At 39.1% G+C, this 22,847-nt stretch overlaps 1 protein-coding gene across 3 annotated transcripts in view; it reads left to right on the top strand.

The window, feature by feature from the left end:
* Positions 1-343: 343 nt before the first annotated feature.
* Positions 344-22,847, top strand: part of LOC102229953 (pro-neuregulin-3, membrane-bound isoform-like) — a 441,303-nt gene continuing 418,799 nt past the window's right edge. The window contains exons 1-2 of one of the 3 annotated variants that reach the window (XM_023328063.1): positions 344-665; positions 1,486-2,836. In XM_023328063.1, coding sequence (XP_023183831.1) covers positions 2,113-2,836 — 724 coding nt within the window. In that variant the 5' untranslated portion in view covers positions 344-665; positions 1,486-2,112. Of the gene's footprint in view, positions 2,837-22,847 lie in introns of all 3 variants that reach the window. The other 2 variants (XM_023328062.1, XM_023328064.1) reach the window with 2 other exon arrangements.

The raw sequence follows: 22,847 nt of genomic DNA, 5'->3' as shown, positions 1-22,847 counted from the left end.
TTACATAGCAAATTATAGGGTAATATGGTACTGTCGTACTGTCTCACCTCTTTACAGTCATTATACAACTCCATTATACTGTTTTGTCATTTATTTAAAATACATTCTGAGCAAGACTAGGCTTAGTCAAATAAATATCAGTCAATGTATTGGAGTTCTTTAGCTTAAGACTCCACTTCTCCTTTCCCCCCCCTCTCTCTCTTCTAAAGCTCTTCAGTGGGTGGAGCTGAGCGTCTGACTGATGGCTTCCCGCTTAGCGTCTCTGCTCGCCTCCGTCTGGGACTTTTTGCCTGGATCTGGCTTGTGTGCCGATGCAGAGCTCTCCGTCCCTCTTTCCTTTCCCTTCCTTCATTATCTTTATCTGTACACACACCTCTACTCTGCTTTTTCTCCATTTCTGTATGCACGCTGCGTTTTTATTCTCTCCCCTCCCCGCTAACGGAGGTGGGCATTCTTCCCAGAGCTGGTGCATCTAAGCAGGTGCAGCCTCTTTCTCCCCTCCCTCCCTGCTTCCCTCCTTCTCTCCCTTCCCTTGCTCTACCAGTGTGCACTCTGCTCTGTTGGATTTTTTTCCCTCCTCCCCACCTTTCTCATTCGCTCCCTGTCTCTCAGTGGCAGCAGCTCAGGAGGCAGCTGTATGCGCGTCTGCATCACCATTGCTACAGGTAAAGACGGCTGCATCGTTGGATGCAGCAAACTCCAAAAGGGGGAGAGGGTTGGCTGGGTGGTTGATTAGGGAAGTGCGCGCCTCTGTGGTTGCAAGTCTTCACTCCAGAGCGGGGTGCACATTTTTAATCATCTCTAGAAAAAATTTAACAAAGCTTCCAGGACTGAAGGACAGGCAGAGGAGCTCAGCTGCCAGACCAACCGGCGGACTGAAAAGCGTGCAGGCTATCAGGAACTAAAAGGGACAAAACCAACCAGCACTTTCTTTGGATTTTTCTTTTCCAACACCATCCTCTCCTGATGGTCTTACTTTTCTTCTGATCTTTCCTTAAATTTTTTTCCGATCAACTCCCTGGCTCCTCATCAACGCCTCCTCTCACATTTTATCCCCTCTGTGGCGGAATGTTCCTTGCAAATACATGACAGGAGTCTTCCTGAGGGCTTTGCTGCAGCATTAACAAACGGTACCCTGAGACGGCAAGAGAGCTGAGCGGACGGCTTGGGGGAAATCTGATCCACAGCCAGCCAGAGATCGAGCAGGATCACTCATTGCAGATTTATCCGCCCTGCTATACCGCGCGACAACACCCCATTTTTTCCTACCTCACCCTCTTGTCCTTCCTTTAAGTCTCTTTTTCAGCACTTCTGGGCAAATAACTAGATTTTTGGATTTCATGGCAAAGTGGGTTTAGATCATACAAATGCATAAAGAGATACAAGGAAGACACTTGCAGAAAGTCTACCAGTGGTTAAAGGTGTTAAATAATCGTCAGAGTGTTAAGCCGACTCCTAATTGATATTTTCTGGTCTCCCTTTCAGCTACAACAGGAAGAGATTTCGAAGGGTGACTTGACTAAAGGTGTTGTGTCAGACCCCGCATTAGGAAGCAGCCTTTCAGAGCTCTGAAGACTGGGAAAGAGACTGGACCCACCCTTCAAGTTTCCTTGTCCCATTGTGGATTTGTACTTGGATTGTTACATGTTCACATCAAGTCCAAGCTGTGGATTTCTGCTGCACTGGCATCCAAACATTGATAGCACTGATTTCTAACAGATGTGAAGACGCTTCATCCCACACACTTTCCTGCTAGAGGCATCTCTTTTTTCCCTTTTCTCTTGCTTGCTTTCACAGTGAACATTTTTGAAGTTTCCTGTTGGCAATCGAGAGTTGGCCAGGAATAAACATAAACTAATTTGGTGGTTTCTACAAAACCTCTCCTGTATTTAACTGGGTGTCTCTGAGTCTGAATGTGGGTACTTGTGCTTTTGTGACTGCATGACTGCATGCATCTTCTTTACCCCTGCCTTTCTTCGTATCTTCGGGATACATATTCACATAGTTGCTACTTTGTCCGCCTCCACATTCCTATCATCTTTTCAAAGTCCGGCATTGTCAAGAACCTTTTTTGCAATGTGCTATCAATGCCTATTGCAGGGTTAACCCTCGATGAGCCATAAAGGACGGCAGGGCAGGATGAGTGAGAGCTCCGGAGCTGCTGTATCTGGGTCAGTAATCCTGGAGGAACCCGAAGGTTCAGGAGCTACCGGGGGCCATGGTGAAGTCCAGGCTCAGGATCAGGGTCCTTTTCGGTGTGCTGTGTGGCCTCGCCAGCAGACATGGCTGTGCGTGGTCCCTTTACTTATTGGTTTCATTGGCCTTGGATTGAGCCTAATGCTCCTGAAGTGGATTGTTGTGGGTACAGTTCGAGATTATGTGCCAACGGACCTGGTGGATGCTAATCGAATAGGCCAAGATCCCATCTTTCTCTCCAAGCCAAGCGGGATTCCTAAAGGTCCTGATACTACCACCACTACAACTACTCCCGCAGTCGACGGTGGAAACCCCACACCTAGAACCGTAACTGTGGCGAAAGGCAGAACTCGCACTATTGCTTCGACCACAACTATAAACCCCAGAGGGGGCGGAGCCTCTGGAAGTCAGGTGACACTTCGGAACCCTGGAAATCGTAACGGACATATACCTTCGATCTTTACTACGACCACTGCAGCACCGCGGACAACCTTTGTAATTGGAGCGGCGACTGCTAGCTCATCTCCTGCGAATCCGACAGTTCTTCGTGACTCTACACAAATGTGGACTACGGAACATACTACTACAGAGGAGGCCTCTACCACGCTGACCACGCATACACATAGCCAACGCAAAACACGTAAGTTTTTTCTATACTTTGTGGCTTTTAAAGTGTCTTACTTGTATTGCGGTTGTTTGAGGACTTTAGATTTTTTTTCCATTATGAAGAAATCTGTTGGGTAGGTTTGTGAAGTCAAACATTGTTGCAGAAATTAGGCGGTTCACTCAATCTGTTTGGTTTTAAGTCAGTGTGTATTCTTTGTTTTTCTTGGAAACTGTGGTTTTTAAACTCTTATAGGCTATATTGCTAAACAGTGATGGATATTTCAGCTGGAGTTGTAGAGATTTTATATCAATAATCAATATCTGTGGTCTTGAATGGATATGTTGTGGTTTTTCAGCTGCATCACAAACTAAAATGACTTACATGGATAATATGGAGCATTTGTGGTATTACACTTGATTACACTAAATTATGTGAAGCTTCCTGAATACGAGTCTACATCTCATCCATATTGTTTGCACCATGCTGAGTGATTAAAAATGTACTGAGTTCACAAGGAGGAAGATGCATTGATACTCCCTGTACACTGAGTGGTGTTGTTTACCTGTAACTTCAAATTTACATAGCTATGGCACTTAAACTCTGCATTTTTTTTTCCACTGTCATCCTAAATTGAAGTTGCCATCGTTCATATCAGAGTTACTTGAGAAGATCAATTTGTTGATTGATGCTGATTCCTCTCTTTCTGTTTTACCACCTCTGTCCTTGACTAAAGTTATGTGAGCACCCATGGTATTGATTAGTGCTACAGTGGGATTCTCTCGCTGCAATCAATGACTCTCACAGACATACATGTACACACACGGCTTCCTCTATGATGGATGCTTCCGCTCTCAAAATGGTAGGTGCTGGTGTAGTTCTTTTTGTGTATGTGCCTTTAGGCCACCGAGCAACTGAGTTTTTGAAATCAAAGGGGGGATTTGTGTGTGCGGCCTTACGCAGCACATCCTCAAGCTGTCTTCTAGGAGACGAACCAGGGGAAGCAGATAAACCAGCATTCATCTAATGGTAATCTTTTCTTGCAGATTTGCATTACATTTACTGTTGCATTTGCAGTTTTATTTTATTGCTTGGTATTAAAATTGGGGACAAGGTTTTATTCTCTGTTTTGAGCAAATTTACTTTGTAATATTTATTACTTCTGCTGTACTTTTCTGGTGGCTAAAGATATACAATGAAAAAAAAATCTCCTCTTTATTCCTTCTGTCTTTGTATTTTTTGGTCATACTTAAATGTTCCAGATACAGATGTAACTGTATCTGGAATTATTTTAGTTGTCTATTAATCTATTGATTATTCCAACAATTAATTGATTGGTCTAAGAAAGCTAAAAACAAATAGCACAATCTGCAGATTCTTATTTAAAATCTGCTTTTTTTCATTAAAATACATAAGGAAATGCAAAAAACAAATATTTACTTTTTGAAACAAAGGAAATATACAGAATATATATATATATATATATATATATATATATATATATATATATATATATATATATATATATATATATATATATATATATATATATATATAAAATGAAAAAACAGCATTGTAGCATTCCGTTAATGAACGCTTGGTCATTTGTATTAAGTGAGGTGTCTGCAACTAAAAAATACTTCTAATAATACTTTTGAGCTCAGCTCTTTCTGCTTGACTTATCGATACAGTGTTGGACTGATTTGTTGAGGTTTTTTTTATGAACTGATTAATAATCTGCTTATCCAACTATATTGATCGATGTCCCCCAACCCTAATCTCTCCGTTTAGCAATAAGCGCTTAATATGAGGGTTTTTTTTTTTTTTTTTTTTTTTTACAAAATGTCAACCAGATGAAGCTAACGTGCGGAGTTTTGGTAGGACTTCACAAAGTTTTTTTGTATTTTTTTATTAAATGCAAAATGTATATATTTTCATACAATTTGTGCATAATTACTCTTTTGACTGTGTTATTTCACCAAATGATTAATCAGTTACGGTACTAAATCAGTTGCTGTTTCACAAATACCAGTAATCAATTTTTTTTCAGTCTTAGTTGCAAATAATCTGGTGCATCTAATCAAATATGGTGTGAGTAAACACAAAATGGAGTGCTTGAAGTAATTCTTAAGGAAAACAAGCTAACCGAAGGAAATGTAACTGCACTCTCTAAACTTAATAATAGGTTGTCCAACAAATGCCACCCAGCGCTTATGATGTTCTTTCATCACTGTGGTGAGGTTTGGTCCAGTCTTCTTTGCAGAATTTCCTATATCTAATTAGATTCAGCTGAGACAGCCAGGTATCAATGTGTTATGAGGAGTTTCTGGTAGTTCCATTGTGGTTTGTTGGGGTCTGTGAAATCCCCAAATCTGTGAAATGGCTTCCAGACTGACAGTTATTTTATGACTTTATCGTAAGTTTATATTGAACTTATGATAAAATCAATGTGAAAAGGAACTTACTTACCTCTCTTTTGGTCCACTTCCTGTTGTCAACAAGTTCTGTTTCAGGAATCTCTTAATTCTGGAGGTCAGGTAGTCATTTTAGCCTTTTTGTTGCTAATGAAATAGAATCAAACAAATGTTGTTTATCCCAGTTAGTTTGTGATCTTACTGCAGGGGGGTAATTATATTTTCACATGGGTCTTGCTTGGTTTGTACAAAGTTACAAGCATGACAATGAAGCAAAGATAAAATAAATTGGGGGGGCAAATACTTTTTCATGGCTCTGTGAGAACTTCCTTAAACGATTTATGAAATTATTTAATTAACATCATGTTAGGTAGAATGACTGTTAGCATTGATATGGTGACACATTTACCCATGAAAACCAGCAGTTCACTTACTCTAACTCGGCTCTGGTTAGCTGTGCTCATGCATCTACTTCTTAGGTGTCTACGATTATGAACCAAAGCTGAGATTACAGCAGAGAGCAAGAACTTTTCCCTCTGACAATACAAACAGCCAATCATTTCATTAACAGGAGGAAAAAATGGAGGCCATTCATCATCATCTATTCATTTATTAATTAGCCATAAAAAAATGCAATTTCTTCAGCTAGTGCTCAGAAAAGCCATTAAACCTTGTTGATAGATATCTTACAGAAAATGTCACTCCCTCTCCAGCTCTCCTGGAATGTTCCAGCAGCTACACAGTTCCCCCCTTTCGTCCCCATCCCTCTCGCTCGATAAGCCTTAACACCCCTCACACTCCCACCCCTTCGATTCCACCACCCACATGCAGCTTTGATTTGAAAAGGCCATCATTTTCACATTAACTCTCCATTATGTGTAAATGTCTTATGATATTACTGAGTTGCACCGCCTTCAGAAACGGTGTAGGGATCTGTTAGTCTTCCATCTGTGTGCTGCTCATCGGTACCGATCATTCTGGATCACAGAATTAAGAGTGACATTGTGGTTCTTCTGCCTTGGAGGCTCTGAGCTACAGGAGCCAAATGTGGACATAAAAGTCAAGTTAAGTTTATCTGCATAGCACATTTCAGCAACAAGTTAGTTCAAAGTGCTTTATGCCATAAAGACAAAGTACAGTAACATTACATTTTGTCAAATGTCTTCACCAAGACCATCAAGCAAATATGCATCAAATATATTGATCAGTGTTTCATTTATTGTAGTTCGTTTGAAACTTCCAGAAAAGTGTTTTGCACTTTTCTGGAAGTTTGTTCCAGATTTGTGGTGCATAGAAGCTGAATGCTGCTTCTCCATATTCTGTTCTGGTTCTGGATGCAGAGCAGAACCAGAACCAGGAGACCTGAGAGGTCTTAAGGTTGATTCAGCAGCAGATCTTTAATCCATTCAGTGATTCATAAACTAACAGAACAGATCGATCAGTTTCTCTACATCTTGATGAAACATGAATTTGAAAATCCTGGAAATGTTCTTCAGCTGATAGAAGGCTGATTTTGTGACTGTCTTTCTGTGACTCTGAAGGTCCAGGTCAGAGGTCATCACTCCCAGAGTTCACCTTGATCTCTAGTTTCCAGCTGTAATAACTGAAGCTGTGTGTTGACTCTAGATTGTTCTTCTTTAGGTCCAAAGACAATAAGTTCAGTTCTGTTTCTGTTCAGCTGGATGGAATGGCTTCAGAGATACCATATAATGCTAAATACATCAAGGTGGAACTCACTGTAAAGCTTAATATTTACTCTAATATTCTATATTACTTTTCACTCTCTACTTTTCCTGGAAAATCTTTTCTATATGATTCAGATCAATATTCAGCTGAGTTCTAAGCCTGATGCTACCAAGCCTCTTAACAAAGTGCACTCCAGCTGTTCCCAAACCGTTTCCTCGTTTGTCTACAAAGTCCATCGATGGACTACAACGATCCACTGCAGCTCAGATCTCACATAAAGTCACATCAAAAATGAATGGCACCCTGGGCGCATCACTGCTTTGGTGGGATTTGGTGACATTCTAGCTTGTCTAACTGTCAACAAGTCAAGATCTGAAAGCTACAGTATGGAAAGATACGATAGTTAAGTTGTCAGACATCATGCAAATGTCACTTTGCAAGAATAACTGACGGAAGAGCAAATCCTTTGGACCCTTCAATGTCTGAAGTGCTCCCTGAGTGATAAGATGCAGAATAAGGTGGAGATCTGAGTGAGATTAAATTACAATAATGATACAGGACCAAATGTTAGATGAGGTCACAGAGAAAATGCCAACAGATCAGCCTCAGGAATATGAGCTGGAGAAAAATTCCCAATGAAAACAGAAATATTAGTCAAATGTATTACCATAATCTGTTGTCATAGTCTTCCGTTAATGTTAGCAGTTCTAATTGTTTTGTCTAGGGCTGAAATGATTCATCGGATTAATTGATGATTAATCAAAGACAGAAATAACCGTCAACTAATTTAGTCAGTGATTAATCGTAAGACTAACAAAAAATTGAAAGAATAATCCACTCAGAGGAGTAATTAAGTCAAAACTGTAATAAAATATATACATTTTGAATTTAAGAAAAAAAAAGACTTCTTTGTCTGTAAATATTTTCTACCCACAACTAATCAACTTGTTCAAATTCAAATAAAATAGTAAAATATTTAAATTGTAATTTTACTTTAATTATAGTAAGAAATAATTTTGAATATCTCCCAAGTGGGAGGATTGCGTGTTTGGGTGTAAGGCCTTCACGGCGAGCCTCTCTGTGGGATTAGGTCTGAGGAAGATTGTCCTGAGTCTTAAATCCAGATTAATAACATCCCGTCTCTGGAGAGAAGAGCAGGATGGGAATTAGGAAGAGAATTGCATCAGATCCCCTATCAGTCACACTCTACATGGCTTTCCAAGCAGCAGCCTGACTCCTGGAGGATTGTTTTGATGTATGGCCCGACGCCGGATGTTTTTCATTAAACGAAGCCGGGGTGACACATTTAAGGCAGCGCTTTCTCTTTGCTGTGTTTCTGGATCCCTCAAGGGTGCTTTAAACGAGGTGCTGGGGGAAATAGTTTATGTCTATAGTAACAACACAGACATGACAACTACACAGACTGAAATGATGTTTTACTCTTTACTAGACGACGGTATATTGAGTGCGAATGTTGCATTTTTTTGACAGAGAAAGTTCTAGGCTTATCATCAAACTTTAAACCTAAAAACTAAATACCTGGATACTAAACATGCATCAAGATTGACCAATCAGCAGGTTTACCTTTCAACTCGTGTGTTTATATAAGCCCCTTTATGGTGGTTATGTAAGCAATCTCATTTAATAGAAAATAAAGTGTTATTCTGGTTTTGAGAATTGTCTGGAGATCTAGAGATTCTGTTTAAATTATGTGACTGACAAGAGAAGATAGAGTAAAGTTCTATACTGTATCAATTTCCATCAATTTATACAGAAACAAAAATAAGTCTATGCATAAAATTCTGTATTTTAAATTAATATTAGTTATGCTTAGTTGACTGGCTTTTTCTTAAATAAAAAAATATCAAATAATTAGTCAAACATATGGTGGCTGACTGGGTGTGTAATGCAATAAGCTGTACACTCAAAAACAGGAGCAGCAAAAAAGAAAAACTTCAAATTTAAAATTAAACTTCAGATTTTAAAATTGATTTCTGAACATTTTGAATCGATTCATAATTCCCAGGACTAGAAATTGCGATTCTCTTTAGACTTGATTTTTTTTTCCGCACCTCTAATATTAAGGTATATTTGGTGTCTGAGATATTATAACTGGCAGCTCCAAGTGCTTTTAGAGGAGATCTCAAGTATTTCTGGATTTTGTGTTTTCAGATGACTCTGGACAATAGCAGAACTTTGGAAGGTCAACAGTTTGACCAACCAATATGTTTGAACCAATTATGATTACAATGGCTTAAGGTGACTGTCCTGTTTGTCTCTGTGTTGCCCTGGCGACCTGTCCAGGGTGACCCCGCCTCTCGCCTGTTGACAGCTGGAGATAAGGGTGTAAGACAGGGGTTGGGAACGTATGGCTCGCGAGCCAGGTGTGGCTCTTTTGATGATTGCATCTGGCTCGCAGATAAAACATAAAATATTTAATTTGGATGGATTAAAATAAGTTTTTATCCATCCATTGATTTTCCACCGCTCATGTCCTGTTCAGGCTTGCTATTGGCTGCAGGAGCAGTCCATTATTTTAATTGGATGATAATAGCCTATGTTGGCTGTTGCTGGGTAAACAAGTAAATGCCCCCTTTTGAATCAGTCTGCTCAGGCATTAGCTCAAAGCTAACCCTTCAACGAGGAAGATTGCGAAAAGAAAAAAAGACGAGGAGTATCGTACATTTCTGGATGAATGGACCGAAGAATTTGCCTTTGTGGAGAGAGCAGGTTCTGCGGTGTGTCTAATTTGCAATGACAAAATTAAGTCGATGAAACGGTCGAATGTAAAGCGGCACTTTGACACGCCATGCTACCTTTGCGTCAAAATACCCGGCGGGAGACAGCAGAAAGAAAGCTTGCCAAGAGCTACTGAGCAGCACCATGTTTGGATCTACGTATGCATGTGAGCAGTCATTCTCACATCTTAACATCAACTCCAACCTACGATCACGTTTAACGGATGAAAGTCTCAACGCTTGCATGAAGCTTAACCTTACCAAGTACCAACCAGACTACAAAGCCATCAGCAAATCCATGCAGCACCAGAAGTCGCATTAATGGTGAGTATTATAACAACATTATTTAAAAGAATAAATTCGGGCGTGCCTTGGTGGCGTAGTGGTTAGCGCGAGCCGTATTTGGAGGCCTTCAGCCCTCAATGCGGCCGTCGCGGGTTCGACTCCCGGACCCGACGATATTTGCCGCAAGTCTTCCCACCTCTCAAAAAGGTTCCCGACCCCTGGTGTAAGATAATGGATGGATGGATAAAGGACTGAAACCAACCTGGAACTTCCATCAGTGCTTTCCAACACTCTATGTTGTGAATTTCTGCATCAATGATTGGCTCTTGGAAGGTGATGCTTCATTTTAAGACCAACTGCAGGTTTTCAACCTGATGTTAGAGTTCACAGTGTTCCCAATAGAATTCCAGCTCAGGAAAGCTGCTTAGTTCCAAAATTCCCATTGAGTCTTTCCAGTTTGTCCATCTGCTGACCAATGCCCAGCACTCACCTACCCACTGCTGAACATTTGTGTGTCTACATGTATTCAGTGATTGTGACTCAGCTCTGATCTCTAATATAAATGAGGGCTGAAATCAGCTCCATTCTTCAGGCCTGATTGCTTCCTTCCACCAGGGGAAATATGTTTTTTTTATTCACATGGCAGCTTTCCAGGGAGGAAATGCAAACGAAATCATCCTAAATATAGAATTTAAAAATTGTTGCACCTCATACTTGTGTGACTATTTTGTCGCACTGTATTGAAAAAAAGATTATTGTTATATTAAATAGCTTAATATAATTAAGCTATCTATAACACTGGGCCTTTATTTTGAAACTCCACCTTGTTTTTTTTAAGATTCATTTTAAGACCTTGAAAATCTTTTTATTTTCCTATGATGGGGTTTCAGTGAGGGGTATTAGCAGACTCAGTAACTCTTATGCATGTCCAACTTTCAAATGTCTCCATGTTGTTTCGAGGGAACACAGCACCACTAGTTTCCATTTATCTTAAAGCTGCAAAATTGGATCTATGAAAATAAATTTGTTCAATGGCAATAATTTCAATAAAAGAAAACAAACACGTTTTTTGATGAAGCATTTTTACTCTAGGATGAGGTTGTTGTTTTGGCCCTATTGAAGTTAGTGTATTTTGCCAAAACTGCAATGGAAACACTTTTTCGCATCACACGAGTCACATGATAAACAATCGTTACTACTGGTGTGAACTACAAAGAAGACAGCATGAAGTGGTTGGAGGATGATGGTTCAGCATGTTTTTAATGACCTTTTTGCATGAAGAAACTTATTCATGCGTAGTTTTAATTGGATTTCTTATTTAATGGAAACACTGCAATTGCAAAGTTGTGTTTTTTTGTTTCTGACATAATTGGACTATCAACAAAGCTTTGTGCACATCTGTAATGGCATCGCAGCTACTGGTGCACACACGTCAAACAAGGCTCCCTGCCAGTTTTTCCCTTCAAGTTATTGACTAATAACTTGAATTGTTTCTTTTTTTTTTCAAACATGTGCACATTTGAGTTAGCTTGAAGCTAAGTCTGGTAAGTGACCAATAACAGAGCAGATCTGAATGGGTTCCAAGCCTAACCCACCATATCCGCCCTTAGCCCTGCCCCTTCCTACACACTGTCTGTCCTGTTCCCTGTCAGCCCACCAAAAACAATAAAACAAAAACTAAACATCTTCAACTATCTTGTTTTATTTCAGACCATAAGCCACAAAAAAATAAAAAATTAGATTCAAAGCAAGATCATAACTTTAGTTTTATCTTGAAGCATGTCAGCTAACAGAGAATCCTTTTCCTACACTATATATGATTGTTTTGATATTTTGTTCATTTCTCTGTATTGGTCCAGGGTGAAGCCTGCCCTTTTTCCTGTTGGCTGCTCAGAAAAGCTTCAGACTCCTGTGACATTAATATGTGACCAAAGAACAAGGTCAATTACCAGCCCTGGTTCATTCCTGGTATTAAAAATATATTTACACATCTCCCATACATGTTAATCCCATATTTGCTGTTTTTTATTTCAAAACTAAACTAGATTGCAGCATGTTTTGATCCCAGAAGTGTTTTTTTTTTATATATACAGTTGACTTTAGTAAATTTATGACTGGTGCGTGACAGCAAATGAAAAAACATCAAAAACTTGTCATCTAATTGAAGTTGGACTTTTAATCTGCTGTTAATGCCTTGAAACAGAAATTACTTTGATTCATTCTGATGAAATATCTTCCAGGGCAGGGAGTGATGAAATTGTAATCATGCAAAAAAGAAACATGTTCAATGTGTAGTGGAAAGTTTAAATAATTGAAGATGGGTCCCTTTTTTTAATTTTTTTTTACAAATTATCCAGAGTCAACAATTTGCCCCTTCTGAGTACTTAAGAAAGTAAAGGCACTTCCAGTTCCTCAGTGAGTTTTTTTTTATTGGTTGGAAAGCCATTGAATTCAGCAGAGAATTTTTTTGTCTGTGATTTGGTTCAAAATATTACGATTACATAAATTTCCCATCTGCCTCTTTTTAGACGTTCTCTCCCTTTCCTCTGCAGCAGACACTAGAACCACGTTCTGATGACGGTGAAGTAGAACTTTTCTATTTTTAAAGAATTGGAACGAAATGTAGAAATATTCTATATATTTTTTAAAAAACATAAGCAAAGCTAGGATAAATAGATTTTTTTTCCAGTGCTGATAATTAAGATTGTCTGCCCACCTATTTTTCCTCTCTCACCACTTCGCCTCCCTCTTTTTGGACCCGTCAGCTGGCCTGCAGCAGCAAACCATTTAACACAAGTAAGCAAACAGACATTGCAGTGCTATGAGTTCAACCACAGCCCGCAACTCAAACTGCAGCTTGTTTCTCATTCGTTACGTCAGAGGGGGGATGTAGACAGTCACAGTAGAGGGTGAATTTGACCTGAATATCCACTAAAAATAATTGTGTAGCTTGGCACATGTGTGCTTTCCTCCAAGCTAAATGAAAACAACCAGCATAGCATCAAAATTGTGTAACAGATGCATTATTTTTAGCATTTTTAAAACATACCATATTAATGCCAGCTGGGCTGGACCTGAATGAGGTCAAACACTTTAAAGGAGGTGAATGTTTATGAAACCATTAATTTTATGTTGCATATTTATTTATTTAAATGTCACCTTCATATAAACAAGTTTTTACTTTGACATTAATGGGGGGGTGGGCATTTATTATATTGTTTATTATTTATTGTAATAACTTCTTATTACAATAAGAGTTTTGATTGATTAGTTTATGTTTAAAAAAAGTGTATACACTTCTTTGTATGATTGGTGTCATAAGAAGCAAATACAAATATTTTTCAAAATGAGTATTTGCGATTGTGGGGCTATATTTCCTGTGACACATCCATAGAGTCACCTGAAAAAGAAGCAAGAAATAGTTCTTATCATAATGTTTATTGTTTTTACAATAGGACCTCAAAATATAGGGATAAAACCTGAAGTCCATTTCGCCCAACCCTACATGAAAGGGTTTTTTTTTTTTGTAAAAGCTTTAAAAGGGTTAAATATTCAAGGGGTTGAATACTTTTTACAGACATATTTTCTAGTCTACAGACTCATTTTTGGACTGAAAGCGTCAGCCAGTTAAAATATCGATGCTAAGCTACATGATGGTCCCAATTAGAGAGTGCATGGTTGGGGGTGAGATGAATATTAGATTGATTTGTTCCAACTGACCAAATCAAGAGTTACTGAAAATGTATTTATTAGGTTACTGACTCTATAAGAGAGGGACTTGTATATATTCAAAAAAAGAGCAACACTTCATTTACATAAAGACAAATATTAAGGATTTATTTCTATTATAGAAAGATTAGGGCTTTCATGAACTGCAGCCAGTGAATACAGCAAATGGTGAATAGGAGTGTGTGAATCCATGCCTGTTGCCTCATTGAAGAATGAAGCTCAGAGTAAAAGTGACACATTCGTGATGAAGATATTTATCATCACAAGAAGGAAGGTGATTACTAAATGTTGGCTCCAGCCAAGTCCTCCCACCCTGAGGCTTTTTATAAATATTATAAGCCTGATCTACAATATGGAGATGTTGATTTTTTCAATACGTCTCCAGAAGAAGAAAGGAGAGAGACTCGGTTTTATAGCCAAAGATTTGTAACAGTTAATTGTTGTGATTCCTGAACTCTTTTGCTGCCCTGGTTGACCTGCGCCTGCTATTTTTCTTTTTCTGGGACACTAAACAGTCAAGTGTCTGTAAACCGTAACGGTGAACAATGTGTTTCTGTTGCTTGCAATAGCCCTCTGTTACGGCCCCTGGCCTCTTGAGGCTGTGCAGGCTCTTTTTTTCTATTATGCAGGATCAGCTGTGCGGGCACAGCTTTCTGATTGGCTGCCTAGAAGCTGCAGGAGAGCAGCCACCCCATTGGAGCAGCAAAGCCAATCAGACGTTGATGAGACCCACCTGCATCATATAAAAGACGTCCGAGTTCATTCCTCCAGTGGGGCAGCTAGCAGGAAGAGGTTGTGTACAGCTGACCCCCACCTTCTGTGTTTGGTGACTGTTTGTGGACAGTTTGAGCTATTTTGCTGTTGTTTCTTTTGTTTAGTAGTGAATCTGCTTTAGATAAATCTTGAACAAGCTAGAGGCTTGTGTTTGGGAGGTTTTTTGGTGCTCCCCTTTGTTCTTTCTTTTTGGTTGTTTTGAGTTACTTTAGACTGATGTGTTTGCACATCTTATTTAATTTGCACTCAGTGATTTCTGCATTTGTTGGTCCTTTACTTTTGTTTAATTGGGTTAAGTTGTATTGTGTTTTGGTTCTGTGAAAACCTTCATTTTGTAATAAATCACTCTTTCATTCCACTTTTATCTCTGGACACATTTTATGTTGCCGCCCCTGGACCCCTAGACCTAAGGGGGCGTAACACCCTCATGTTTGTTTGTTCATCTTTGCATAAAAATAACTAAAACTGAAGTTAAAAAAAGTAGAACAAATTATGATGAATCTCAAAACATTTAAGGTAACAAATAGAAATGTCCAATTACCTCTGAGCCTTTTCTGAATCCAGAGAAACTAATAAATGAATTTTATTTTAGAAGTTGCAATAGTCTTTCAAATTAATGAGTCTTTTTGTATCAGTTACACAGATTAAGAAACCCAGTCCTGTCTGGTGCCAAGTTATGAGGAGTCATTCTTTCAAGCCTTGTTCTAACATTACCCTGAAAGCTAGAACAGGATTCTGTATTATTCTGATTATCTTAGTAAGTCAGCAGATCCTGAACACCTTAAGGCAGAAGTGCCCAATCACAGAGACCCAGACCAGTATGGGACTATGGTGTAGTGGTACTGGGCTGCACAATGATCAGGTGATATGTGCGGTAAAAGGGAAACAACCAGGTAGGCCAAGGAAGATATCAAGTCAAATCATCAGGCACTGAACATTTAAAGCAAAAAGTCTTGGGAATAGAACATTTAAACCAAAAGAAATGAAACAAGGCACAGAAACTGTCGATTTGTGAACAAACTGTAAGATAATAATGAAAGGAAATGGGATTCATGCACAGGCTTACCATACAAACGGAAGAATACAAAGAATTTCTTTCTTTGGTGGTTCTTAGTATAGAATTTATGGATTGTAGTGTCTGATAACACATTAGATTTTTAGGCCTCTAATTTGGAGTACATTGAAAGAGAGCAAGTCTAAAGTGAAAGAATGACAGAGGAGAGAAAGTAGTATAGAGAGAACACCAGTCAGCACTGTAACAATCTGCCTCTAAACCTGCAGAAAGAGAAAACAACCCAGAAACCACACCAAACAACATATGCACCAGGAACAGCTTTAACTGGCTGTCTTAGTGGGAGAAATGAAAATGTTTAAACTTCTAACATCACACTCATTTTTTTCAGGTGAAGTCTCTGAGTTAAATCTTTTGCCATACTTGGAAAATATAAAAAATGAAAAACACTTCACCTCACATTTGTTAGTCATTAACTGTATGTCATTGCAGTGAAGTGATGCAGTTTGATTCCAACTTGTTTTAAGCTTCGAGGGTCCAGTGATGACTGCTGCAAAGGAAAATACTTTCTCCTTAACTTCTGCTCATTATGCTGCTGACATGTTGGAAACAAACAGCGTCGTTAGCTAAGAGGAAAAAGCCTCGGCGTGGACGGAGATAGCACACAGCCTAATGATTACGTTCAGAAGCAGCTCTGGGTGGACGTTCTATCACAGGCTGAGCTGCATTATCGAGCCTGTCTTCACTGATATCCTGCTCTCTCAAGGTCAGCTCATCTGATTCATATTACCTTCGCTCCAGCTGCTGACTGGACTCAAAGAAGTGCTATTAAGAGATGAGAGCTAGCATTTTCAGCTGGAACAAGCAGGTTTTGTTAATTGAAAGACAAATGAACATTAAGTAGTTTTTTTAGGAGGGTTTATAGAGTATTTTCCAGAATACAATGTCATGAAGATTTTAAAGGGACATTGCTCCAGTTTTTTTTATACCAATTAAATATGCAAAACCACCACATTTTTACATCAAATTGTTGGATTGGTGATTAATTTCCATTTTAAGCATTAGTTCTGTCATTAAACATTCTTCAACAATGGCACAATTGCAAATGAAGGATGGACCCAGTGATAAAAAAGTAATTTAATTCAAAGTGTCCTAAGTGGTTTCTCCTTATTGAATCGGACGCTGGTTGTACATTTCCATTAAGCTTAAAGTGTGTGTGCATGAGAAATATTATACAATCACTTAAACTTTTTATGGTATTACATTTTCATTGTGCTCATGCACATTTACCATATGAAAAGAAACAACTGAAAATCTCTTGTGATTTATAATATTTTGAAGAGATGCTCCTCTTAGAATTTTCTGACAATCAAAATATTTCTCCTGCTTTCCTGCCATTACATTAATAATTATTTTTAATAAGAGAAGAGACAAAGTCATAGTTGTGTGGGAAGACATTGACTGTAAAACAGGGTTTTACTGATATTGTGAAACCAAGTTATTGAGTAGTCGATATTTTAATCTGACATAATTATCCTGTATTAAAACTTTTCCCATAGAAAGTCACTTTAACTTTGAGGTTTTCAAAAGCTGTGCAACATTTCCAAATAGAGAATGTTTTATGAGATGGAAAAGTTGAAAATCAAAAGGAATAAAAAAAATAGCTATGTTATATTTAGCCTTACTGTTATCTGCTTAAAGTCAAACTGTTGCTTTGTTTTAAAAACATTACTATATGTCTTTTGTTCTCCTGGCAACATTTTTAACTTTGTCACTTAAGATGCAAACTTTGAGCAAACTGTTAAGATGTTGTGATGTTTAACATTTTACAGAAAAATTAAGCTATTAGACTGCTAGTTCAAAAAAGGCCCCGGATGACTGAAGTTTAGTCTTGTATATATAAAAAGGACTTCAACCAGCTATCCAGTTTTCCTTCTTCAGATCCATTCTGTGTTTAAATGACTGATTCTGTGATTCGCTGACTCAACGGTAGAAAACAACCATTTCTTTTGACCTTCTGACCTCTTGACTCAGTTAAAAAAAATCAAGCTGTTATTCAAAAATAAAGGATACCTCATGCTGATCTAATAACTCTCTTGTTCTCGTCCATTAATTTTCAGAACCGCGCCCCGCCAGGGATCCTCCCTCTCTGTTAAGTTAGAGATTGTGATTCTGTGCATGCAGGAGAGTCAGCATGAGGCGACACATTTTTCATGCAGCTGATATGAGCCACCTTTTCCCATCCTCCGCCCTCCCACAGGATATCGATCTCATTGTGATTGTATCCAGGTCTTTTGCCACTCAGCAGTTCGGCAGGCGGCTCACTCCGGCGAACAGGCCCCGCATATGGGCGTGGGCCCCGATTATCCCCAGCTTCTGCTGCATTTTGCTGCAGTTATTTTTAGCTTCAAAGATTGTTACCAGCCACTCTCTAGGAGGGCTGCACGGCGCGAGGCTTTGGTGGTGGAGGCCTCGGAAACAGCAGCACTGGAGGAAACAGAACAAAGCCGACGAGAGGAGACGGTCTGTGTGGAGGAAATATTTACAGTATTTAGATACTGAGATTTAGATACGTTAAGCTCAGAGAGAGAAAAAAGTACGTACCAGGCATGTTTATTTTAGACACACCGACACTAAATTTATATTATGATAAGTAAGTGTGAGTCAAGACCTCAACCATAACAGTCTCAAGGTGTAGGAGAATGTTTTCTTGCAAACTGGATGTGCTGCTGTTGTTATCAGTCATTGTGTCAGCTTCCTGGATGAATCCTGGAGTGACAGAAAGCTTTTCAGGTTGTCACCAGAACAGGATCAGAATAACTTCATTTTAATAAAGTAAGCGTTTTCACAAAAATGTTCAAAACTTTCTAGACTCAGATTTTTAGATTTATTACAGGAGTTTTTAAAATAGTCTACACCAGTGGTTCTCAAAATGGGGGTCCAAGGAGCGCTAGGGAGGCCTCAGAAAGATGAGATAAAAAAATTGAAAAAATAAATATTTTTGTTATTAAATCCTTATTATATAAGGTAAAGATGGAGATACAAGATAGAATTGGCTTTTATTGTCCCACACAGGGGAAATCCAGGAAGATGTAATTTGCCATGCTCATCTTTCTGATTGGCCTTCAGTCATATTTATTATTAGTGACTAAAAGTGAGAAAAAAAAACAAACTTCAATGCTTCTTTACCTATTTTGTAGCATTTTCTGCAGGTTTGCAATGGGTTCCCCAGCCATGAGCGAAAGCTGCCTGGTGGCCGTGGCACGGAGCAGTTGTAGACATAACCTGGTGTAACCTTTCAAATGTCCAGATTCTTTTCTATTGTCCTTGGTTCTACACATTATGAAAGGCCAACATGGAAGTTTGCTTCTGATTTATCAATACGGTTAAGGGTTGCTTGACTAACTTGTGTTGTCTTTTAGCCTTGTAAGAACCAACCCACGTTCTACGCTTTGCGTTGTGCAAAAGGTCTGCGCCATCAGATGTTGAATAACGATTGCTTCCTGGAGACTCTGTTGAAAATTTAACATTTACCCAATAGCTAAAGTTTATTAGCTATTTATCAAATAGTGGATAAGTTGAAAGGTCACTCCATGAAGCTCACCAGGAATTGTATGTGTTGTAAACAACAAGTGTAGGAACAAAACTACCTGTGAAGTCTGATTGGCCCTTTCAACACTCTCCTGTTGTAGAGCAATGGGCGACATGGCCTTTAGGACACCATTTTGCTGGTGAAGTGCAAACACTTTGAACAAAAGGGATATGTGACCAAAAATACGTTTTCTATTGCTTGTAGTAATTTCCAGTTAATAGATTCTTACACTGACTTCAAACTCTTAAATGGTTTGGCTCTGAACTATTTCTAAAAACTTACATTTGTTTGATGGACTTTCTTTGTTCTGGCTGCTTCAACTGAAAGATATTTACAGTTTTCGTTTTTAGAAGGATTTTTTTTAACACATGCAACGTTTCAGTTTCTCTCTGTAATCCAGGCTTCAGGGGACAAATTAAAGATGCAATAATCCTATATTTATTTTATTGCTTATGAGGGTCTTTGCAGTACAATAAGCAGAAAGAAAATGGTGAGATTGTAAGGCTTGTACAAATGGCATACTGGAACAAATGAAGTACCCCGTAAAATTTTATAGCTGTAGATAGATTTCACTAATTGTTTCATAACCTAAGCAATTCTACTTTACAGATGCACTTGTTTGAGATTTAGTGACAAATTCCAGCCCAATTCCAATTTTGTAAAACTCCAATCTGTCAATTGAATTTTACCTGATTCTATAGAGAGCAAAACACTTTCTACTTAGTGGAGAAATGGAAAGATAACATGTCTTCACAATGGGCGTGCCATGGTGGTGTAGTGGTTAGAGCGACTCATGTTTGGAGGCCTTGGGTCCTCGACACGGCCGTCGCGGGTTCGATTCCCAGACCCGATGATGTTTGCCGCATGTCTTCCCCCCTCTCCTTTCCTGTCAGCCTACTGTCATGTGGGGGACGCTGGAGCCCACAGAAGACCCCCTGGAGGGGTAAAAAAAAAATGTCTTCACAATAAAAAGCTTCTCTGCCGTTGCTTGGTGACAAATTTTAGTGGTCCACCCTGGAGAGGTTGTCAGTTCATCATCCTGAACAAAACTAGTTTTTTTATGGTAAAATACAACCAAAGAAATGTGCCAGTCTAGCTCTAGTGGGAGAAATGGCTTAAGGACTTCAGCCGATGACAAAAGAGAAATTCCGCTCATATCGGATGCCACTACACTTCTGTTTAAATTATGTGGAGAAGGAAGTTGCATCTTGTGTCTTAAGAGGTTTTTGTGTAGTTCCCGTTAGTTGTTTTTGGTGCAGCACCCCCACAGGAAGGTGGGGGTGCATGTTTTTCACCCCCACATGTTTTTCAATTGGTTTAGATTGTTGACAGTGCAGAGTGAAGGAGAATCACACCAGCTGAAAATGCAACAAATGTTGCAACTCAGGTGTGAAAACACCCTCGCAAAGTTTTCACTGAACTTACTCTACTTTAGTTGTTAATTTAAAGTTTTTCACAAAGTTCATTGAGAGCCAAAATCTCATCACATCGTAAATAACTGCTTTAGGCTCTTTTTTCCTTAATGAACACTCCCACCATCCACTGAGGCAGACGGCCTCTGCAGAACCTTGAAAAAGACACAAAAAAAACAGGATAATGGCCTGGAAGACAAGTGTTGAAAATGCAGGGAGAGAATACGCTGCAGGAAAAAAAAAAAAAAAAAAAAAAAGAGTTTTCCACGCTGGAAAGATGGAGGCAAAAGGAAAGCAGCCTCTCATCTATCTAACAACTCTAAGCCCTCCCTTCACTCTCCCTCCATCTCCTTCTGCCCACTCAGTTCATTTACATTTACATTACTCCCAGCCGGAGTTGATTTGGTGGGGAGTGATAGATGGATGGGTTCTGATGCTGTTTATAGAAATGGGCTCAGGAGGGTGAGTAGTGTCAGCATTTTGCAAAGTGGCGAGTGCAGTCTTCTTCAATATTGTTTGGTTGTTAGCAGCTACTCAGTTAGCTGAATCAGTAGAAAGTTTGTTTACAGGCTGGGAGAGGTCAATGTGTGTTAGCCGGCTACCTTAAATGCTACATCTTAAGAGTTGTTGGCCAAGTCTGGGATTGTTTTGTAAATCTAATTGATGTTAGTTTGTTCTTATAACTTTAATATAGCAGTTAACATATAGGTTAGCTGGTTTGCTTGTTATGTCAAGATTGTGCTTATTTATTTGAAATACTTTTAGAATTAAGCAGGAGCCATTATGGAATTTCCTATTTTCAGACTATCAGTGTCTATTTACACAACAGTTTACGAAATGAAAACTCATAAGATGAGCTAACTGCTTTTCTTTGACACTTTTTCTTGCTACTGTTGGACTTTTGTCCAGTTTCTGAACTATTCAGATGTTCTGCTACAGAAACAAGTGATGCAATGTTGTATCTTTTATCCACCTTATTTCTAGCCCCCATGAGTCTTTGCATGAGTTAAGTGCGCAGCTTCTGTGACAAACCGGAATCGGCATTTGTTTGCATGTTAACAACTTGCTAAACAGCTTTTGTCAGAGGTTTTAGGCAATAAAATATGTGGGAACGCCAGCTGTCACAGCTTAAATGTGGCAATATTGTTTTACCGTTACCTACAACTATTGAGGGGAGGGACGGTGACTTAAAGAAGTGACCCGCACTAGCATATTTAGCTACTTCACTGACTCAGTTGCTTTGGTTGCAGATGCAGGTTTTCTTCCATTGCTTTTTGTCCACACAATGATACGAGAACACGTAAAGCAATTTGTCTTCTCTCTTAAAGTTTAGATTTAAGAGAGAAAATTTGTTTTGTTTCCAGGGGATGGAAACTGTACTGCTTTTCACAGGAACACGGCCTTTTTGTTTTGGGAGCCAGATGAAAACACACTTGTTGCAGCCACAAGTTCAATTTGGTTTGATTATTACAGTACAACAACAGCACAAGAGTTACAGAAGCTCCCCAATGGGATCTTAAGGCGTTTTCTACTGGCAGGTTGCTCTCTATAACAGGTTAATGTGCGGTTTGGTTGTACTCCAGTGATGATGTCCCTATTACAATCTGCAGCGCAGCAGCTGTGGTCAATTCTCTACTAACTAGCAGTGATACTCAGCAACGGAGAACATCGAGGTTCTGGTTCGGATGGACTCAAATAAACCCACATATTCCTTTTTGTCTCATTATTGCTGACCCAAACATAATGATAAAGACTCAGATCACCTTATTATTATCGCACTTTATTTTTTAAACTTGTAATCCAGGGGTGCCCAAAGTCGGTCCTGCAGGGCCGACATCCTGCATGTTTTAGTTCTCTCCCTGGTGGTACCAACAACCTTCTCAGCATGTCGGTGTTCTTCTTAGGCCTTCTATCAATGCATCATTGGTTCCAGGTGCGTTAAACTAAAGGGAGAGAACTAAAGCAGGATGGCGGCCCTCCAGGACCGACTGTGGGCAGCCCTGGTGTAATCTTTTGGATTAGCGTAGTAATGTAAGGTAATGTAGTTAAAAGATGAAAACCAATAGCCATGCATTAACTTTATTATTTTTTGTAAAATTCCAACAAAAAATTTTATTCTCATCACACCAAGCTTATAGTATGTAGTTCTGGTGTTTTATGCTGTCGGCACAAAACTGAAACTCAGAACTCTGAGCAGCTTCACTCTTTTCTCTTCTCTACTGCTGTCTGTTCTTTAGAGAAACCAGCTGCTGGCAGCTCTGCTAAGTCACAGTCATTCCCCTCCAGAACTTAACGATCGTGTTCCTGGAACGCTTGTGATTAAACTCATAATTACGATCCTCTGTCCATAGCAGCACTCTGATAGCAGTCCATCTACTATTTTTACTTGATATTGTGAAATATCT

Source organism: Xiphophorus maculatus, chromosome 22 (assembly GCF_002775205.1).
Source record: "Xiphophorus maculatus strain JP 163 A chromosome 22, X_maculatus-5.0-male, whole genome shotgun sequence".
NCBI classification, from domain to species: Eukaryota; Metazoa; Chordata; class Actinopteri; order Cyprinodontiformes; family Poeciliidae; genus Xiphophorus; species Xiphophorus maculatus.
Note: the sequence above shows the minus strand (reverse complement) of the source record. Positions and strands in the feature narration are given on the sequence as shown.